We start from the raw sequence: 19,546 nt of genomic DNA, 5'->3' as shown, positions 1-19,546 counted from the left end.
GCCGTTTGCTTTGTGGCAATTACTTGAAAAGTTGTCTTTTTCAAACTAACTTTTAATGCCCCAAGCTTTGGGCTTCTGAAAATATAATTTCCATTTTGTACGTTTTTAATACATTTGAATGTTTATTTATTTAACAGAGAGCTCCTTTGTATTCAATTGAGTGAAGCAGAGCAGTGTGTATTTTATTTTTGCATGGGATGGTGTCCTCTGGAGCAAAGCATCATGGGCTTGTTCCATCCAGCCAGTACAGTCATTAGATGTCTTCCTCTGCCCTGGTTTCGTTGTGCTGCTGTGATGTCCTATTGAAACCTGCCAACCAACAGCCTTGTCAAATGTGTGTCAGCACCTACCTGGCCGTCACTGGCCGAGGTCTGATCAAGATAGACAGCATACTGTCTGACTGATGTGTGAGCCTGATCGGCAGACTGTTCCAGACCTGGGTTCAAGTACTATTTCAAATCATTTCAAATACTAAAGCTGGGCTTGATTGAGCTTACCTGGCACACTGGACCTAATTGAGAAGTTGGAAAACCCAGGTTTCAGGCAGGCTAAAGCAAACACTAAAACTATTTGAAAGATGTCAACATTTTTCACTTAGTCAGCTGAGGGATTCGAAGCGCTAGGCTACCTGCCGCCCTAGATCTGTCCAACACTTTGCTGCCCAACGGACTGTAGGGAACTCTCATATGCAGAGTGATTCTGAATGGATCAGCCAGACATTGATTGACATGATACATACAGTTAAAGTCGGACGTTTACATACACTTAGGTTGGAGTCATTAAAATTCGCTTTTCAACCGCTCCACAAATCTATTGTTAACAAACTATAGTTTTGGCAAGTCGGTTAGGACATCTACTTTGTGCATGCCACAAGTAATTTTTCCAACAATTGTTTACAGACAGATTATTTCACTTATAATTCACTGTATCAGAATTCCAGTGGGTCAGAAGTTTACATACACTAAGTTGACTGTGCCTTTAAACAGCTTGGAAAATTCATCCTTGGGAGCAATTTCCAAACGCCTGAAGGTACCACATTCATCTGTACAAACAATAGTACGCAAGTATAAACACCATGGGACCACGCAGCCGTCATACCGCTCAGGAAGGAGACACATTCTGTTTCCTAGAGATGAACATACTTTGGTGCGAAAAGTGCAAATCAATCCCAGAACAACAGCAAAGGACCTTGTGAAGATGCTGGAGGAAACAGGTACAAAATTATCTATATCCACAGTAAAATGAGTCCTATATCGATATAACCTGAAAGGCCACTCAGCTAGGAAGAAACAACTGCTCCAAAACCATCATAAAAAAGCCAGACTACTGTTTGCAACTGCACATGGGGACAAAGATCTTTCTTTTTCGAGAAATGTCCTCTGGTCTGGGGAAACTGTTTGGCCATAATGACCATCGTTATGTTTGGAGGAAAAAGGGGGAGGTTGAGTGTTGATCATTGCTAGACAGCCATTTTTCAAGTCTTGCCATATATTTTCAAGCCAATTTAAGTCAAAACTCAGGGACATTCAATGTCGTCTTGGTAAGCAACTCCAGTGTATATTTGATCTTGTGCTTCAGGTTATTGTCCTGCTGAAAGGGGAATTCATCTCCCAGTATCTGGTGGAAAGCAGACTGAACCAGGTTTTTCTCTGGGATTTTGCCTGTGGTTAAAGTTGTATTCCATTTATTTTTATCCTAAAAAACATCCTTGTCCTTGCTGATGACAAGCATACCCGTAACATGATGCAGCCACCACCATGCTTGATAATATGAAGAGTGGTACTCAGTGATGTGTTGTTTTGGATATGCCCCAAACATAAAGCTTTGTATTCAGGAATAAAAGTTCATTTCATTTCTTTGCAGTTTTTGTCGCAAACAGGATGCATATTGTGGAATATTTGTATTCTGTACAGGCCTCCTTTTCAATCTGTCCTGTATTGGGGAGTAATCACAATGTTCTTGATCCATCCTCAGTTTTTGATATCACTACTATTAAACTCTGTAACTTTTTTTAAAATCACCATTGTCTCATGGTGACATCCCTGAGTGGTTTCCTTCCTCTCTGGCAACTATTAGGAAAGAGCCTGTATCTTTGTAGTGATTGGGTGTATTGATACACCACCCAAAGCCTAATTAATAACTTTAACATTTCAAAGGGATTTTCAGCATCTGCTTTTGTCATTTTTATACATCAACCAACCTTCTTTGTGAGGCATTGAAAAACTTCCCTGGTCTTTGTGGTTGAATCTGTGCTTGTAATTCACTACTCGATTGAGGGACCTTACTGATAATTGTATGTGTGGGGTACAGAGATGGGGTAGTCATTCAAAAAATCATGTTAACCACTATTATTAAACATGGAATGAGTCCATGCAACTTCTTATGCGATTTGTTTACTCCTGAACTTAGTTAGGCCTGAGTTAAGTATTCAAAGGGGTTTCATTTCAGCTTGACATTTTTTATTAATAAAACAAAATTTCTACAAACAAAATTTCAATTTGACAATATGAGGTATTGTGTGTAGATCCGTGACACAAAATCTGAATTTAATCCATTTTAAATTCAGGCTGTAACACAACAAAGATGTGGAAAAGTAAAGGGGTGTGAATACTTTCTGAAAGCCCCAATGCCAACGGTAAAGTTTGGTGGAGGAGGAATAATGGTCTGGGGTTGTTTTTATGTTATATATATATATATATTTATTTTTTTACCCCTTTTCCTCCCCAATTTTGTGGTATCCAATTGGTAGGCCGAGAGGCCGAGAGCCATGCGTCCTCCGAAAATCACAACCCAACCAAGCCGCACCGCTTCTTGACACAATGCCCACTTAACCAAGAAGCCAGCCGCACCAATGTGTCAGAGGAAACTCCATACACCTGGAGACTGTGTCAGCATGCACTGCACCCAGCCCACTACAGGAGTCACTAGTGCGCGATGAGATAAGGATCTCCCTGCCGGCCAAACCCTCCCCTAACCCGGATGATGCTGGGCCAATTGTGGGCCGCCCCATGGGTCTCTCGGTCGCGGCTGGCTGCGACAGAGCCTGGACTCGAACCCAGAATCTCTAGTGGCACAGCTAGCAATGCCATGCACTGCGCCACTCAGGAGGCCTGGGGCTGTCTTTCATGGTTCGTGCTAGGCCCCTTAGTTCCAGTGAAGGGAAATCTTAACCTTATTTATATACATATTCAGACCTTTTGCTATTAAACTCAAAATTGAATTCAGGTGCATCCTGTTTCCATTGATCATCCTTGAGATGTTTCTACAACTTGATTGGAGTCCACCTGTGGTAAATTAAATTGATTGGACATGATTTGTAAAGGCACACACCTGTCTATATAAGGTCCCACAGTTTACAGTGCATGTCAGAGAGAAAAAAATCAAGCCATGAGGTTGAAGGAATTGTCCATAGCGCTCCGAGACAGTATTGTGTTGAGGCACAGATCTAGGAAAGGGTACCAACACATTTCTGGAGCATTGAAGGTACCTAAGAACACAGTAGCCTCCATCATTCTTAAATGGAAGAAGTTTGGAACCACCAAGACTCTTCCTAGAGTTGGCCACCTGGCCAAACTGAGCAATCGGGGGAGAAGTGCCTCGGTCAAGGGGGTAACAAAGAACCCAATGGTCACTCTGACAGATCTCCAGAGTTCCTCTGTGAAGATGGGAGAACCTTGCAGAAGGACAACCATCTCTGAAGCACTCCACCAATAAGGCCTTTATTGTAGAGTGGCCAGACGGAAGCAACTCCTCAGTAAAAAGCACATGACAAACCTGGAGTTTGCCAAAAGGCACCTAAAGACTTTCAGACCATGGGAAACAACATTTTCTGGTCTGACGAAACCAAGATTGACCTTTTTGGCCTGAATGCCAAGCGTAACATCTGGAGGAAACCTGGCACCATCCCTACGGTGAAGCATGGTGGTGGCAGCATCATGAAGCTTGTAGCATCATACCCAAGAAGACTCAAGGCTGTAAATGCTTTTTTTTCCATTTTTTAAAAATTTGAACAATTTGCAATAATTTCTAAAAACCTGTTTTTGCTTTGTCATTATGGGGTATTGTGTGTAGATTTATGAGGGAAAAAAGCAAGTACATCCATTTTCAAATAAGGCTGTAACGAAACAATGTGGAAAAAGTCAAGGGGTCTGAATACTTTCCAAATGCACTGTATATTCTGCACAGTAGCTGATTAACATGTTACAGAAATTACTGTAACTGCAAATCATGGGGGGCATATTGAACAGAATATAATATACATGGGTAGCCGATTGAGAGTACCTGTTACTGTTCTTAACTGTTCTTCACAGTCATTCCCCTGGTGATCTTGAACAAGGTCTCACTGCACTCTTCAACTTAAAAAAAAAAAAAAAAAAACAGTACTCTATTTGAGAGCAGCGTGACTTCAAGCCCTAGACAGGCTGTAATCTTCAGCCCCAAAATGCCTTTCCTAGCATTTTGTTTTGTGTGTTTTAGCAGGTCTTGGCTCGTACCCACTTTCTACTCTTTTGATTCTCACACTGTTTAAAAATGTTCAACTATACCATTGGATGTCCTATACAGAGTTTAGTTGCATTCAAAATGGGTTTGAAACGACAATTCACAGTTCTTCTTTGTCTGGAGAAACTCCAGGGGAAAGGAGTCAGTATCATTTAACTGTGGAAACTGATGATGGCTTCTAGCACGTCACAATCACTGATCGTTTCCCTTTGAAAAGGAGATATCATACACCATCAAAACCATTTTCCTCCTGGGCCAGCACTCTGACGGGGCCATTGTAACATGTCAATGTTCTGTTAGCTTCCCAAGCTCCAAAAACAACACCATGTCTGAAATAGGGTTGTTCTTTTTGTGTGTGTGTGTGTGTCTGTCTCTCTATCCCAATTGGCATTCAATGTCTCGTTCCCATTGTTGAGGGTTGCCTTGTCCCTGGTGAAGCAGGAGAGGCACCGAGGTCCCCTATGGTCTGAGGCTTTGAATGAGTTTAGGGAGCAGGAACTGTCTGTGTGAATGATGATAATCGCGTCTCACCAATCTCAGAGGTGTGCCACTGAGAGGCCAGTGTCAGTAGTTTAAAGACTACAAAACAATTCCCCCTGGGTGTACTGGCAGTGATTAAAATGGATGGATCTGAAAGTGTAGTGTGCATATCTATTCAATTCCTCCTCTAGGGCAAAATGGAGCTACAAAGACTTTAAAGCTTAGCTGAAACTTTAAAGCTAGCAATAATTAGGACCTTCAACTCTCTCTTCTCTTGTGTAGAATATCATTTCAGGAGAAAACATTTGTGTCCTACCTCCATTCTCTGTCTATATCTTTTGTTTAGAATTCTCCATCACTGCTTTTGGACTGAAACACTCAGTCTCTCTCTCTCTCTCTCTCTCTCTCTCTCTCTCTCTCTCTCTCTCTCTCCTCATATAGGTGATCCATGTTACAGGCAGGCTGAGAATCCGGATGGCATTGACCCACAGTCGGTCTGTACCCATTCAGATCATGGGCATGGTGGTGGTAGCCCACGCCCTCCCCCCTCCCACCATCAACGAGGTGCGCATAGACTGCCAAATGTTTGTCACCCGGGTCAACATGGACCTCAACATTGTCTACTGCGAGAATAGGTAAGACTTGACTTTACCTTACCCACATGACTGTCAAATACATAACTGAAATACATGGGTATTCACCAAGAGAAGAGTGCATTTCAATGAGGGATTAATAGTTTGGATAATGAAATACACATTATAGTAAAAATACACATGATGATAAAATACGTATCACAGAACTACTCACCTCATTTGTTAACACTTTGATCACCCATGTCAATGTTGTCAAAACTACATAAAACGGGTTCTTACAACCAATATATCCACAATGGATCATGGGTAAAACTTGACATGACGTTGCTCTTATACCTGTGTAGGTAGTTACACTCTAATCACTACAGTGTTGTTATTTGTACGATTTGTTTGGAAATTGCACAGTAACAGGCCGATGTATTGTACACCTCATCTTGTGCATTGTATTTCTTTGCTACCCGTCCTCATCTCTACGGGATTGAGATCACTGAGATGTATTTTACCGCTGTCTGCCAGACAGTCAGTTATTTATGAGGAAATCACATCTGGACAGTCAGTTTTACAGTGAGATAGTCTCAGCCTTTCTGGGAAAATAAAATAGGAAACTGATCAGGACTTCTTTCATCTCTTTCATAGGGTTTGTGGGAGACTAGAAATATCAGAAAATAACCGCACAATATTTAAGACAGATAGTAGACAGATTGCTTTTGGGTGAAGCAAAAAAAGAAGGGATAGATGATATTCAATACTAAGTGATAGGCATTTTATCATGTGGAATGGGAAGACATCCTAGGTTCCATAATAGCCTTTTGTCCCTGAATGTTCTGAGTTATACGTGGGCTTATCTGCCTCAGAGTCATTAGTTTGACATATCAGGGTGACAAGAAAAATTGCCTGTCTGGTTACACTGTAATGACACCCCATTCGAATCTTTCTCTCTGTTTCCGTCGCTGCTTCTTCTCTTGCCTTTACATGCTGAATCCTGTTCAAATCCCTGTTGTAGAATTAGCGACTACATGGACCTGACGCCAGTGGACATCGTAGGGAAGAGGTGTTACCAGTTCATTCACGCGGAGGATGTGGAGGGTATCCGGCACAGCCATTTAGACTGTGAGTATTATACTGTAAACGTTACCACAACGTTTCAGTATTGAACACAACTTATTATGAACACTTTATCGCAGAGTAACGTTCCTGATTTAGGATTGCTTTTTGTTATGGGTAGTGGTCACTCGGAGCAGATTAGGACAACTGTCAGAATTATCTCCAGCGCCATCTCTCCACCCAACACCGAAAGCATTGGTCCTCGTCTGCTTCACTGCAGAGCTGTTGTTGTTCAGGAACAAAGTTGTTGTGATCTTGTCCGTGTACAGAATCTGTGTAATAGACCTGAAGAGAGACAACATCTAGATGATCTGCCTCTGTGACCATCTGGGGTTTGAACTCAGGTCTACCTACCTGTCACAAGACTGGGTTAGTCCACTGAGCTAAAGCCGGAATCAGTGTAATCGGCCTGTAGAGAGACAACAACTAGATGATCCCATTGTGATCTACCTCGGTGACTTACTTTGGACAGGGGAAATCTCTGGGGGTGGCAACATCAGGGCTCTAGAACTATGTGCCATTGAAATAAATCCTCCCCATACTGTAGGTCAGTAGGTCTCCAAACCCCAGGGAGGGAGAAGGGAAACCAAGACCCCAGTGAAAGTGATATCAAGTTCACTCCCAACATTCCATTCAAAAGAAATGGCTGCATGTCTTCTTTGTTTGTTTATGTTCAACTTTGAACTAAGTTTACTTTAAGAGTGGCGGTCATCTTTGTAAGATGTCTTTGCATCTTTACCCCGACTGAGCAGTTTTTATAGCCCATGGCACGAGGTACGCTCTGCTTATTTGACCTTATTTTCCCAAAACGTGCCATGATTTGCTATGTTTGTTTCGCCAATTAAACCTTTACTGTGGCTGGTAAAAACTGAGGAGGCGTTGCGTGAGCAGTGCACCATTTCATTGGGCTTTGCGACGTGGATTCAGTACTAGGCAGGCTGACATTTTTGGAGTCCCGTGAGCTCAGCTGCGTCCTGGGTTTTCCCTTCGTGCTGTATGCTGGATTGTAGGGTGTAAATTCCCTTGCTTTATTAGGTGTTTGCCGGGCAGGTAGAACGAGTGTCCTTGGGGTTGCCTCCTCGGCCAGGGAATTTGGAGCCGTCTGATTAGATATTGGGAGTTCAACTGAATTAGAGCACAATTACTGCTGCATGGAACTGTCCCTTCGCCTTAAAAAGGCACCAGATTGGGTCCATTAGCGGCTGATTTGAAACCCAGCAGAGGGAGAGTTAGAGAGGGAGTGTTGCCCATGGATCGCATTGATAAGACAGGCTTAGGCAGGCAGATTGAGGCAGCAGGCTAGGCAGTAGCAGCAAACAGTGGCTCCACCATTGCATATCTCCAGCTACCCCTGGCTGTCTCCTATCTATTACATCTGATGCTCCACCCAGGCTTTAATCAACTTACAGTCAGTGCATTGGCTTGGAATTGGTTGAGTGTGCAATGCTGCTAAATATTTATTTCATTTATTTGCACTGAACAAACGCAACATATAAAGTGTTGGTCCCATGTTTCATGAGCTGAAATAAGGGGTGATTTCTGTCTGTAATAAAGCCCTTTAGTGGGGAAAAACTCATTCTGATTTGCTGGGCCTGGCTCCCCAGTGGGTGGGCCTGGCTGCCAAGTGTGTGGGCCTGGCTGCCAAGTGGGTGGGCCTATGCTTGCCAAGGCCCACCAATGGCTGCACCCCTGATCATGTGAAATCCATAGATTAGGGCCTAATAAATGTATTTCAATTGACTGATTTCCTTAAATGAACTGTAACTCAGTAAAATCTTTGAAATTGTTTCATGTTGCGTTTATATTTTTGTTCAGTATATTTATTGAATAGTTTATGTTTGAGTTAGTGACGGATGCAATTTAAATATTGACACGTGGAATGAACAAGTCAGATGAATTGCAGCATCGCACTTAAGTGTGCACTAATTTCCAATGTTTGTCCCCTTAGTATGGCCGTTAGTGGATTCGATATCGATTTCATCAAGGTATATTATACTGTATCTACTGTTAGAGAAGAAAGCCATGGGAATGATTTGATCAATTGGGATTCGGAAAACTAAGGTCTCTCAATTCTCCCGGACAAAATAACGACTTTGCTAAATTCCTATTTTCTATTTATGGTTTCATCATGACATATTCCCATCATTATCATCATCAGTGAAATATTCCCAGCATTATCATCGTCAGTGACATTATCACCCCATATCTAATGATAACGTGGCCTGTATGAGGATAACTAACTGAACAAGAATGTAGTTGCAGATGTTCATGAGCAGCTATTAGCACCTACGTCGTGCATCATAGGTCATTGGGCATCATAAATGTGCTGATAATGCATTATGAAGAGGGTGTTCATAGGTATTCGATTCTTTGGAAGTTGGTCTGAATTGCAACAATCAGCTGAAGACAAATGCACACTGTGAGCAGATCAGACAGGGTGACAAGGTCACGTGGCCTGGAGGAAATGTAAGATATTATTCCACTTGGCCAACTCTCTAGACACGAGGTCATAAGTGAGCTAGACTGGAGAAGGTGTTTAAATGAATTGGCTTTTGTCCAAAGCTTTATAATATGGCCATTTAGTCGCTCGACTTTTTATTCATAGCATATCCTAGGAGTACGAACCAATCAGATCGACTCCATTTCATATACAGTAAGTCTATACTGTGTACATTGCTACAGTTCATACTTCACTTCTCTAAGCATGAGGCACGACTGAAAAGTTTTTTTTTTTTTAATTAATTCTAAAAAGATAGATGTTAAGACAAGACCTGCATTAGTCAGATTATCTGATACATGAACTGACGCATATACAGCAGGAACAAATGGCTTTGGGTGTCTCTGTTATATCAGACTTGGGGAAAAGAGATGATTTTCATGAGGTAGGGAGAGCGAGATTGGAGAGGATACTGTAGCTGAAAGAACTTAAATCTCAGAGGACTTAAGCCATCCGCCTCCAGGCATACTACCAGAAACTGTCTCCTAAGACTAGTTCAGACCGACTCTAATGAAACCAACTCAGCTCACTTGTTAGCAGACTTTAAAAGCAGACTCTACAGATACTGAAAAATACAGCTGAAATGTTGAATAGACACAGGCAAAAGTTGCTGTGATTTCAAAGCTTTGGTAAACAGTAGCTTTCGGCTTACACAATGCAATGTTCCTCGAAAAGCATGACGTACACCACCTCACCACAACAGGCAGAATTTTCTTGTGAAGCTAGACAAAAATCTAAAACCCGGTGGAGAAGAGAACACCCCCCCCCCCCCGTCTCCTCTCTCATTCATAAAAGGGTTGCCTTTACGATAATACCCTGATGGACTGCAAGGACTTTTCCATAAAGCAATTTCACGGGTGTAAATTACATACTTTTATATGACGGTGACACCCCTCGTTGCAAGCCGGGCCACTTTGGGTAAAGGGTATCTGAAAGGTAGCCACCATTATGGAAAGAATCCAAGTGATTAAAACAAACTGAAGGACAGGAAGAGAAGAGAGGAGAGGGAGAGAAGAGGCTCACAGAAGCCATCCTACAGGCATGCCTGGGGCTGCAGGAGAGAGAGACAGATTAAAGGGCCCGTATTCCTTTTAATGCCTCCAAAAGCTAGCGGACGACTCCGGCACCGGAAAACACTGGCCTTCATTAACACTAAATCAATAGTCGCAAGCAGACCCCTGATTGATTTAATGGCACTGTAACTGAAAGGGGTTAAAAAATAAGCCTCACCTGCAAAGACGTGGTACCAGGGAAGCCAGGGGTGGAGTGTATTGATGCTAATGCAGATGAGAGAGATCTGGTGTGTCTCGGGTTCAAAGGCAGAGAGATTCAGAGGTCCAGTACACTGGCTGTAGAGGTGCAAGGCCTGGTCAAAACTCACTAAGATCAGAATATGACTGTAGGATTTACAGTTTGTCTTGTATACTTGATTTGTCAAGTTATTTACCTGATTAGGGTTATGGTTAGAAAAATGTTTTTTTGTTATCTTAAATAATATGGCAATAATTGGATAGAAAAAAAAATGTGCCTTAACCAATATTAATAATCAATATGATCACAGTAGATACGGTATAAAGTTAACAAATTCTGAATTATTTCAAAAATATTTCAACCACCTTTCTCAAATATTGTAGTTGCAGTTTGAATCAATATTTTGGTATTCAGATAATCATGAATGACTATTCAACTGAAACTAATATACATGTTGTTTATCCATCTCCCTTTTAAAATGTAGCACATTATACAACAAATCCTTGTTAACTCGTAGAATAAACTATGAAGATGAGAGCAAGGTTAAACACTACAGTATACCTCCTCTGTACTACCCTTAGTTGGTTGGAAAGCAAAACAAGTGTTTTTTATTTCAATTCCCTCTATCTTGTCCTCTAATTCTATATATGTATAGGAAAGGAAAGCAGTCAGTGATCTAAAGTAAATTTTCTGAACCCTTGGGATGGTTTCTTAAACAATGCTATTAGTTCCTAATAGTTTTTAATTACTGGCCTTCTTTTTATATAAATCATCACCCCCCCCCCCCCCCCCCCCCCCCATGGAACTATTTTTATGGTAGAAGCTATTTGTAGCCGTAATTAAACTAAGAATATGAATTTACTACCTCGCTCACATTCTGACTGTTTCAGTTTTAGAGAGCCATGATTAATGCAGATACATATTGGTTGAGATAACCAATCAGCGGTTAATTTAGCCAAATTTATTGCAACCACCAGAGCGTCTTCACTTATGCTCAGGCAGACAAGGACATAGCCAGCAGTGTAGAGTAGTGTAGTTAGGTAGCTGGTAGCTGCAGAGTCACAGTGCCCCTTGGTGGTGGGCGAGGCTCACTGCAGCCAGCCTCCATGCATACAGTCAGAGTCCTGGGTCGGAAAACAAACGCACAATATTTCTTTAGAAAGCACTTTCTATCACCAGCAATATCATTTTGAGCATCTACCCGATAAATATACCACTAACCTTATGCCGAACCCTAAATCAAGACCCATAGATACAAGCGCAATCACTAACTAACGAACTAGTTAAACGCTGTACATTGTTTGAAATCACACACATATGTAGTGATATCTTTGCATTTGTTACAACGGATATATATATTTCACCATGATGCACTAATTTATTCATAAGTGGTCCCATATTACGTATGCACACATCTTTCCCTTATCGTTTGTTTCCAGATCAGCACACACACTGTCCTCTGAGGTATTTAATAGTGTGCCCTGTGCAACCAAGTACACATCCCCGTTCCTGTTTTAGCCAGTCAGAGAAGTTGATTAATGATGGTAGGTAGAACAGAGAGCAGCACAGCCCCTCTCACAGCTGTTGGATGCCACCTGATGGTCTCTCTCTTATCTCTCCTCTCCCCTCTCCATCTCTCTCCTCTCTCCTCTCCCCTCTCCATCTCTCTCCTCTCCCATCTCTTCTTTCTCATCTCCCCTCTCCATCTCTCTCCTCTCCCCTCTCTTCTCTCTCATCTCCCCTCTCCATCTCTTTCCTCTCCCCTCTCTTCTCTCTCCTCTCCCCTCTCCATCTCTCTCCTCTCCCCTCTCTTCTCTCTCATCTCCCCCATCTCTCTCCTCTCCCCTCTCTTCTCTCTCATCTCCCCTCTCCATCTCTCTCCTCTCCCCTCTCCATCTCTCTCCTCTCCCCTCTCTTCTCTCTCCTCTCTCCCTCTCCATCTCTCTCCTCTCCCCTCTCTTCTCTCTCCTCTCCCCTCTCCATCTCTCTCCTCTCCCCTCTCTTCTCTCTCATCTCCCCTCTCCATCTCTCTCCCATCCTCTCCTCTCGCCCCTCTCGTATCTCGCCTCTCTCCTCTATTCCTCTATTCCTCTCCACCCCCAGTGATAAACAAGGGACAGTGTGTGACCAAGTACTACCGCTGGATCCAGAAGAACGGTGGGTACATCTGGATCCAGTCCAGTGCCACCATCGCCATCAATGCCAAGAATGCCAATGAAAAGAACATAATCTGGGTCAACTACGTACTCAGGTAAGGCAGGGCTCCATCTGTGAACTACCCAAAACATGCCAGCCAGCGCACAGAAACAGTCTGCTTCCCAAATGGCACCATTTTCCCTATGTAGTGCACTACTTTTGACCAGGGCCCATAGGGTTCTGGTCAAAGGTAATGCACTATACTGTATAGGGAATAGGGTGTGACTTGGGAAGCACACACAGCTACACCAGGAAGCAAACACAAGCATTGATTCAGTTTTCATTATATATGTTTTTTTTTTTTCATTTTTCAACCAATGGGACATAATTAAAAAGTTATTTGAATCATTTCAGTATTTTAACCATGCATACTTGTGAATTCCTATTCACATGTTGCACCCCCCAATTGTTTAAGCATAGTTGTAGTACATCTATTCTATAGCTGCCAATTTGTCATACGAGGATAATGGAATACTTCTGCCAGTATTAGTTTTCTGTAAGGCACTGTCATTGTAAATGATTTCTGCCATTGGCATCACTGAATTGATCATTGTAGAATTATGTCAGCACTCTAAAGTGATTGAGATGTTGTTTTTGTAATTTTTCTAATTGAATTTAGCTACCAGCACAGGGAAGAAAAAAAACTATTTCGTCAACTGTATTAGATTTATCTTTTCAATTGCCTTCCTAATTGTTCCTCACCTCTGCAGGCCCATAGAGCAGCTGTGAGAGCCAGAGAGCGAGGGGCTATGCTTTAGGGACAGCTGGATCAATCAGAACACGAGGAGAATGGCAAACGCTGTGTGCTGTGCAATCCCTGGCAGGAATCTGTTTTCAATTCTCTATTGGCAAAGACAATGACTTCCTTCCTGTATTGTCCATCTCCTGCAGTAATCCAGAGTACAAGGACACGCCCATGGACATCGCCCAGCTACCCAACCTTCCAGAGAAAGCCTCTGAGTCTTCAGAGACGTCCGACTCTGAGTCCGAGTCCAAGGAGAACTCTGGTACGGTACCGTCAATCAATCAATATAATTGTATTAATAAAGTAATTTTCTGGTCTTGTGTGGCTCAGTCGGTAGAGCATGGTGCTTACATATATGTCAAATGAATGCAGGCATGACTGTAAGTCACTTTGTATTAAAGCGTCTGCTAAATAGCATATATACTGTACATCAACAGTTGCTTGACAGTGCTTGACACTATAACCTGGCCTAAGATAGATGTTTATTTAGGTAGCAGCCAGCACTACTGTTTAGATATATACAAGCTGCAGGACTATACACAGCTTTGTTCAAATACAGAATACAGACAAGGGGGAGGAGGGGGCAGGATAGGAGAGGATGATTTTGGGTGACAGTCTGTGGGAAGTGCCAGCATATTGGCCATTGGCACCAGGCCTCCCTCAGTGCCCCCTATGCCAGCGTGCATGGTGAGAGTTGTGACCCATGCCAGCTGCTGCTGGGTAGCGAGTCCTCCTCACTCTGACAGTACGGTTGGAGAGCTCCACTGCTCCAGTATCCAAGGGGTGATCGGGTGCCAAGCCAACACCACAGACAGACAGACAGACAGACAGACAGACAGACAGACAGTATAACAGCAGTAGAACACCATGGTATTTTGGGAAGTAAAGAAGTGCAGGCTTCAAATTGAGTGATGATGGGAATTATACATATATCTGAATATCATCTATACCAAAATCATTTTTAAAAAGCTAAATAAACTGCATGAAAGATTATTTCATTTCCAAAACAGTGGCTATTTAGACATATAATTATTATATATTTGAGTACTGTTCAGGTTTGCACACTAAACGGCATCTTTCTCCCAGAAGACAACGAGAACTCGAAGTCGGACGGGAAGGGGAACCAGACTGAGAACAGCGAGGACCCGGAGACAGACAGTAAAAAGCAGCAGCAGGGCCAGTCGTCCTCAGAGCAGGAGATGAGGCGTCAGGAGGAGGGAGACAGCTCCTCCAACCCAGAGAGCCAGGAGAGCGAGGACGACCTGGAGCCCAGCGACTGCGAGCTGGAGACCAAGGAGAGGCGACTAGGCCGACTGGGGGGCCTGCACATCAAGGTGGAGCACTACGGAGATAGAGATGGAAGAGTGGAGCTGCACAACTCGCCGTCCTCCTCTGAAGAAGAGGAAGATGATGACGATGATGAGGAGGATGATGATGACGACGACAGCGTTAAAGACTGTGACAGGGCCACTGAGATGCTCGCCGTCCCCGCCGCCAGCAAGCAGCAGAAGCGTAAGAAGAGGAGGAAAAAGCAGAAGTGGGACGGTAGTCGTTCTAGACGCCTGCGCCTCTCCTCTGCCACCACCAGCCCTGGCACCATGAACCACCCCACCCTGGGGGGGGACGCCCCCCTCCTGCTGCCCCCCTCCCCTGCCAGTGCATCCGTGCTCAAGATCAAAACAGAAATGTCCGAGCCCATCAACTTCGACAACGACAGCAGCATCTGGAACTACCCTCCCAACAGGGAGATCTCCAGGAATGAGTCCCCCTACAGCATGACGAAGCACGTCCCAACCCACGACACCTTTCCCTCCCCACAGCCTGGCAGTCTGCAGGTCTCCATCCCAGACTCAGTGCTCACTCCCCCAGGAACAGAGGGAGGCGGCGGGGGTGGAGGAACCAGGAAGGGCGTACCCCCCTCCTTCAACGGTAACAGCAGCGCCCCCTCCTCAGCCTCCAGCGTGGCCAGCCTGGCCCCTCCCTCCAGCTCTGGCTCCTCCTCCGACCCCCTGTCCCCACCCCTCTCAGCCTCGCCGCGCGACAAGCAGCAGGGTCAGGGCACCCCCACCACTTCCAACTCCTCCTCCTCCCTGCTGTACACCAGCGACCTGGAGGCCCTGCAAAGGTTGCAGGCTGGGAACGTGGTGCTTCCTCTGGTCCACCGGGTCACCGGCACCCGCCACGACCAGCACTGCCGCCTCCCGGGTGTACACCACTGGCACCATCCGCTATGCCCCCGCCGACGTCACCTTGGCCATGCAGGCAGGCGCCAACCTGTTGCCCAACAACGTTGCCCACGCTATGAACTTTGTGGATGTCAACGGTAGCCCCGGCTTCGGCATCGACCCCAAGACGCCCATGGAGATGCTGTATCATCACGTCCACCGGCTCAACATGGCTGGCCCCTTTGGCGGTGCCGTGTCCGGCGCCAGCCTCACCCAGATGCCAGCAGCCAATGTATTCACCACGGCAGAGGGACTGTTCTCTACTCTTCCATTCCCTGTCTACAGTAACGGGATACACACCACACAAACTCTGGAGCGCAAAGAAGATTAGAGCAAAACACCAAGACCATATTACTGTGTTCAACTGTCAGAGACTCGTTGAGGCATAAGACTGTGTTTCAAGTGGAAAATAAATATATTCTAGCACTTTGAATTTGAGCAAACGAGCTTATATAATAGAAATGAATGGCTCCTTGTCTTTCTATCTTTTCGCTCTCTCTACTGACTCCCACTCTATCAATCTCTCGCCCTCTTCCTACTCCTCTTACAGTACGATGGACATTTTCTCTGATCAAACTAAACGAACTATTCTTTATTGTAAAGAATTCCTTTTTGCCTACAGAGAATTCATATTACCGTTGGTCTCCTACTGGAGTCTTGGGTAAACGACTTTTTATTTGAGTTGATTATGTTGCATCTTTATGAAGATGCCTAGTGTATTTAAGGGTGATGGCGGAAAAGATATTTCTATGGAAAGAAACCCCTTGGATGGTTTTGCTCCACATCTTGATGTGATCAAGGTTGACGAAGACAAAAGGATGGTCCCTGTTTGACATGGTCATAGACATAACCTTAAAAGAAAGAGATTTGAAAGTTATTTCATAATGAGGGAATAGTTGTCTATTTTAGAATTAATTTTGATTTTTTTTTTTTTATAGCTCAGATTTAACTTGCAAATCAAGCATTAAAAAAGCAATTTCAGCCGGGTATTGACCTGTGAATAGAATGTTACTACAAATCCCAGGACTTTGGAACACGAGACAGGTCAGTACGAGATATGAGTATTCTCCCGGTTCCATTTCCTCGGTTTTGTCTCAAATGGCACCCTATTCCCTTTATAGTGCGCCACTTTTTTTTTTACCAGGGCCTATATGGCTCTGATCAAAAGTAGTGCACTATATAGAGAATAGGGTGCCATTTGGGATGCACGCCTTCTCTGCAGTTCCATGGTGCTACTGTTCCATCTAGTTACTACCCTCCTTCAGCAGGCTGATGTAGGTTATTCTGTTCCACAGCTCTCTCTCAGAGATGAGTGATTGAGTGACAGCTGGGGAGATTTCCTTCCTTCGGTAAAGTCAAACCTCTAATCAACATATTTTCATGCTCATTACTACTCCCCTCAGTCAAGTTGTTTGAAAGGCTCGGTCGGATTGGGCCCGAAGGATAGAATATACCTATATGGAGCAAGTTGAGTTTGGTTGTATTTTTTCAAAACTAGATCACTTTTTCTCAGTGTAACTGAGGCTAATTTGCGTCATTAACTTGAAAAATGAATGTTTAACTTTGACCGGCTTCTGTCAATTGTTTTTTCTACTCTACCCTTCCTCTTTCTCTTCCATCCTAAACCTCACTACTATCAACAACAGTCTCCCAAATCTGTTCTTCCATCAGCCATTGTTGGACTCTCTGAAATCACATATCAAGGAGATTGTAATAAGGACATGCATTTCAATCAAACGGAATATGAGTTTTTTTTTTAATTCCCACATTTTTTCTCTGTTGCCAAAAAAAAGTTATTTCACAGTTTGGTGTTAAGAACACTGTGATTGTTGTTTAAAAAAAATAGTAATAAAATGGAAAAACTGTCACTTCATCTTTTGACAGCCGTCCATCAAGTCATCTATTACCAAGCGTGATAACCGTAAACGTGTACAATGTGTAAGTGTCACTGGCTGTCAGTCTCCATAGCGATTTCAGTGTGTGTTACTATATGCAGTATATACTGAGCTGATGTAGCCGTTTTGTCCTTTGTCTTCTCTGTGCTTTATCTGTAGTCTGGGGTTGGACAGGGAACGTGTGTAACCCTCTCCGTCTCCTCTGCAGTCTTAGTGGACCCGTGGAGGTTAGTGGATTTCGTGTGGTGGCCTTCCAATGTAGCGTCACCTTTTGCTGCTTCCTTCTGTCTGTATTTCTTTCTGTTTCTGCTGTTGCTTTGCTGTTGTGTAGTCTACAGACCTCTCTTTCTCTCAGAGATCAAAGTCTCTTAACTAGCTCAAAGGTTTAAGGAGCCATTTTTTTGCCACTGAGGAATTCTGGGATTACAGTTTCCAGCTTGCATTTACCTACACTACGAAAAATGACAACAAAAAGCTAAAGTAGCATTTAGATGTATCTTCTAGACTGGAACCATAAAAGCCTCAGTTGTGAAACATTCCCAGAGTCCTTTGTGCTTCTTGTATGCATTGGGTGTATTTCATTGGTTTCCACCAAACCTGTTGACTTCAAGGACCCTGCAACTTACAGGACAAAAAGATCACGGTAGCATTTCAGGACAATAAACAATTTTAAAGATTTCTAAAGAAATGAAAAGAAAAAATATTTCGCACTATAAATCTATTTTTATAGCTAGGTGTTTTGGAAATGCATGTTAATTAAGTTGATTGTTTGGTTTACTTCATTTTGTTCGGTCCAGCAGCTTTGTCTCAACGTTCAGTGTTTTTTAGTCTGTCCAGCAAAGGGAGGGGGAGCCTTTGTCTTTTGAAATGAATCAGGCTACTCCCCTACATCAGGAAACAGTGTCTGTGGTTTCTGTGAAGATGTGTTGTTACTCAAATCCAGGTCATGAAATAAATGTGTTTTTAAAAAAAGAACAAAAATTGGGGGTCGGTTGGTTGGAACGGTGGAATGGTTGCAGGAGAGCGTAGTGTCACCACTTGAGATTGATTCTATCCTAGATGTTAGTGTTTTCTACGACGTTGCGAAGCAGGGTGAGAGTGGGAGACTGTCGGGTCGAGGGCAGCTCACTTAAAACAGACACTGTGGACGGACCAGGAAATACACCTATATGTTACAACAGAACAGCAGGATGAGCTGTTTTAATGTCTCTGTGACTGTGTTGTGTCAAAATGAATTGCTGGTGATTTAGACTTAAACTAATCTCAGCTACTGTCAGATAAATAGTGTTTAAAATTAAAATATGAAAAATCACTCCATTACCTGTGAAGACTGTGTCCGTGTTTTTAACTATTTCTTGTACAATTATACAGATTCTTTTATGAGGAACTTGGTGCCAAGTAGATGAATACTACAGGAGAAGGGGATTCTCTTAGTATCAGTGTTAACAGTGTTATAAATTCTAAATACAAACAAATTAAAATATTAAAAAGAGAAAACGATGGTACACTTATTATTTTATTTGTTTTCTTTTTTTCTTTGAAGAAAAAACACATAACTAACTGAAGCTAACTTTGAGTGCCTGGCTTATTTTAAAACATTTTGAAAAACATATTTTTATTTTCATTTACCATGAATAATGCTGCAATTTCAGAAATGTACATACTTCATTTTACAACAGGGTTATTTTATACTTTTGTAGGTTTCCATCCGTTTCAAAGAAACATGTCATACATACATGGTTGTTCTTTCTGTAACAAGTATTTTTTACCATCTTACATGTGCCATATTCATAATAAACTTCTCTTGGATCTGTTCACATCTGGCATCATTTATTTTATTCAACCATCGCAATGACTATCCCACACCTCAGTGAGCTGCCTCAATTTTTATTTCTCTCTTTATGCCTTTCTTTTCTGATCTTGCTTGAAAAAAAAAAGAATGTGTACTGGTCTTTAATGCTTTTCCTAGTTGGAAACTATGTTGTGGGAATATTGCTGGGACATCCATTCAGGTATGTTCACACTCAACACTCCTGCCGTAACGGTAGCTATGTCAGACC

At 43.0% G+C, this 19,546-nt stretch overlaps 1 protein-coding gene across 1 annotated transcript in view; it reads left to right on the top strand.

The window, feature by feature from the left end:
• The window catches only part of LOC115146011 (neuronal PAS domain-containing protein 3), a 346,013-nt gene extending 326,710 nt beyond the window's left edge, over nt 1–19,303 (top strand). The window contains 6 exon segments of the mRNA XM_029687751.2: nt 5,422–5,615; nt 6,577–6,683; nt 12,529–12,676; nt 13,513–13,628; nt 14,453–15,542; nt 15,544–19,303. Coding sequence (XP_029543611.2) covers nt 5,422–5,615; nt 6,577–6,683; nt 12,529–12,676; nt 13,513–13,628; nt 14,453–15,542; nt 15,544–15,922 — 2,034 coding nt within the window. The 3' untranslated portion in view covers nt 15,923–19,303.
• Nucleotides 19,304–19,546: the final 243 nt, after the last annotated feature.

The sequence above is a fragment of the Oncorhynchus nerka genome, linkage group LG18, assembly GCF_034236695.1.
Source record: "Oncorhynchus nerka isolate Pitt River linkage group LG18, Oner_Uvic_2.0, whole genome shotgun sequence".
NCBI classification, from domain to species: Eukaryota; Metazoa; Chordata; class Actinopteri; order Salmoniformes; family Salmonidae; genus Oncorhynchus; species Oncorhynchus nerka.
This window is presented reverse-complemented; position numbering and strand designations above follow the sequence as displayed.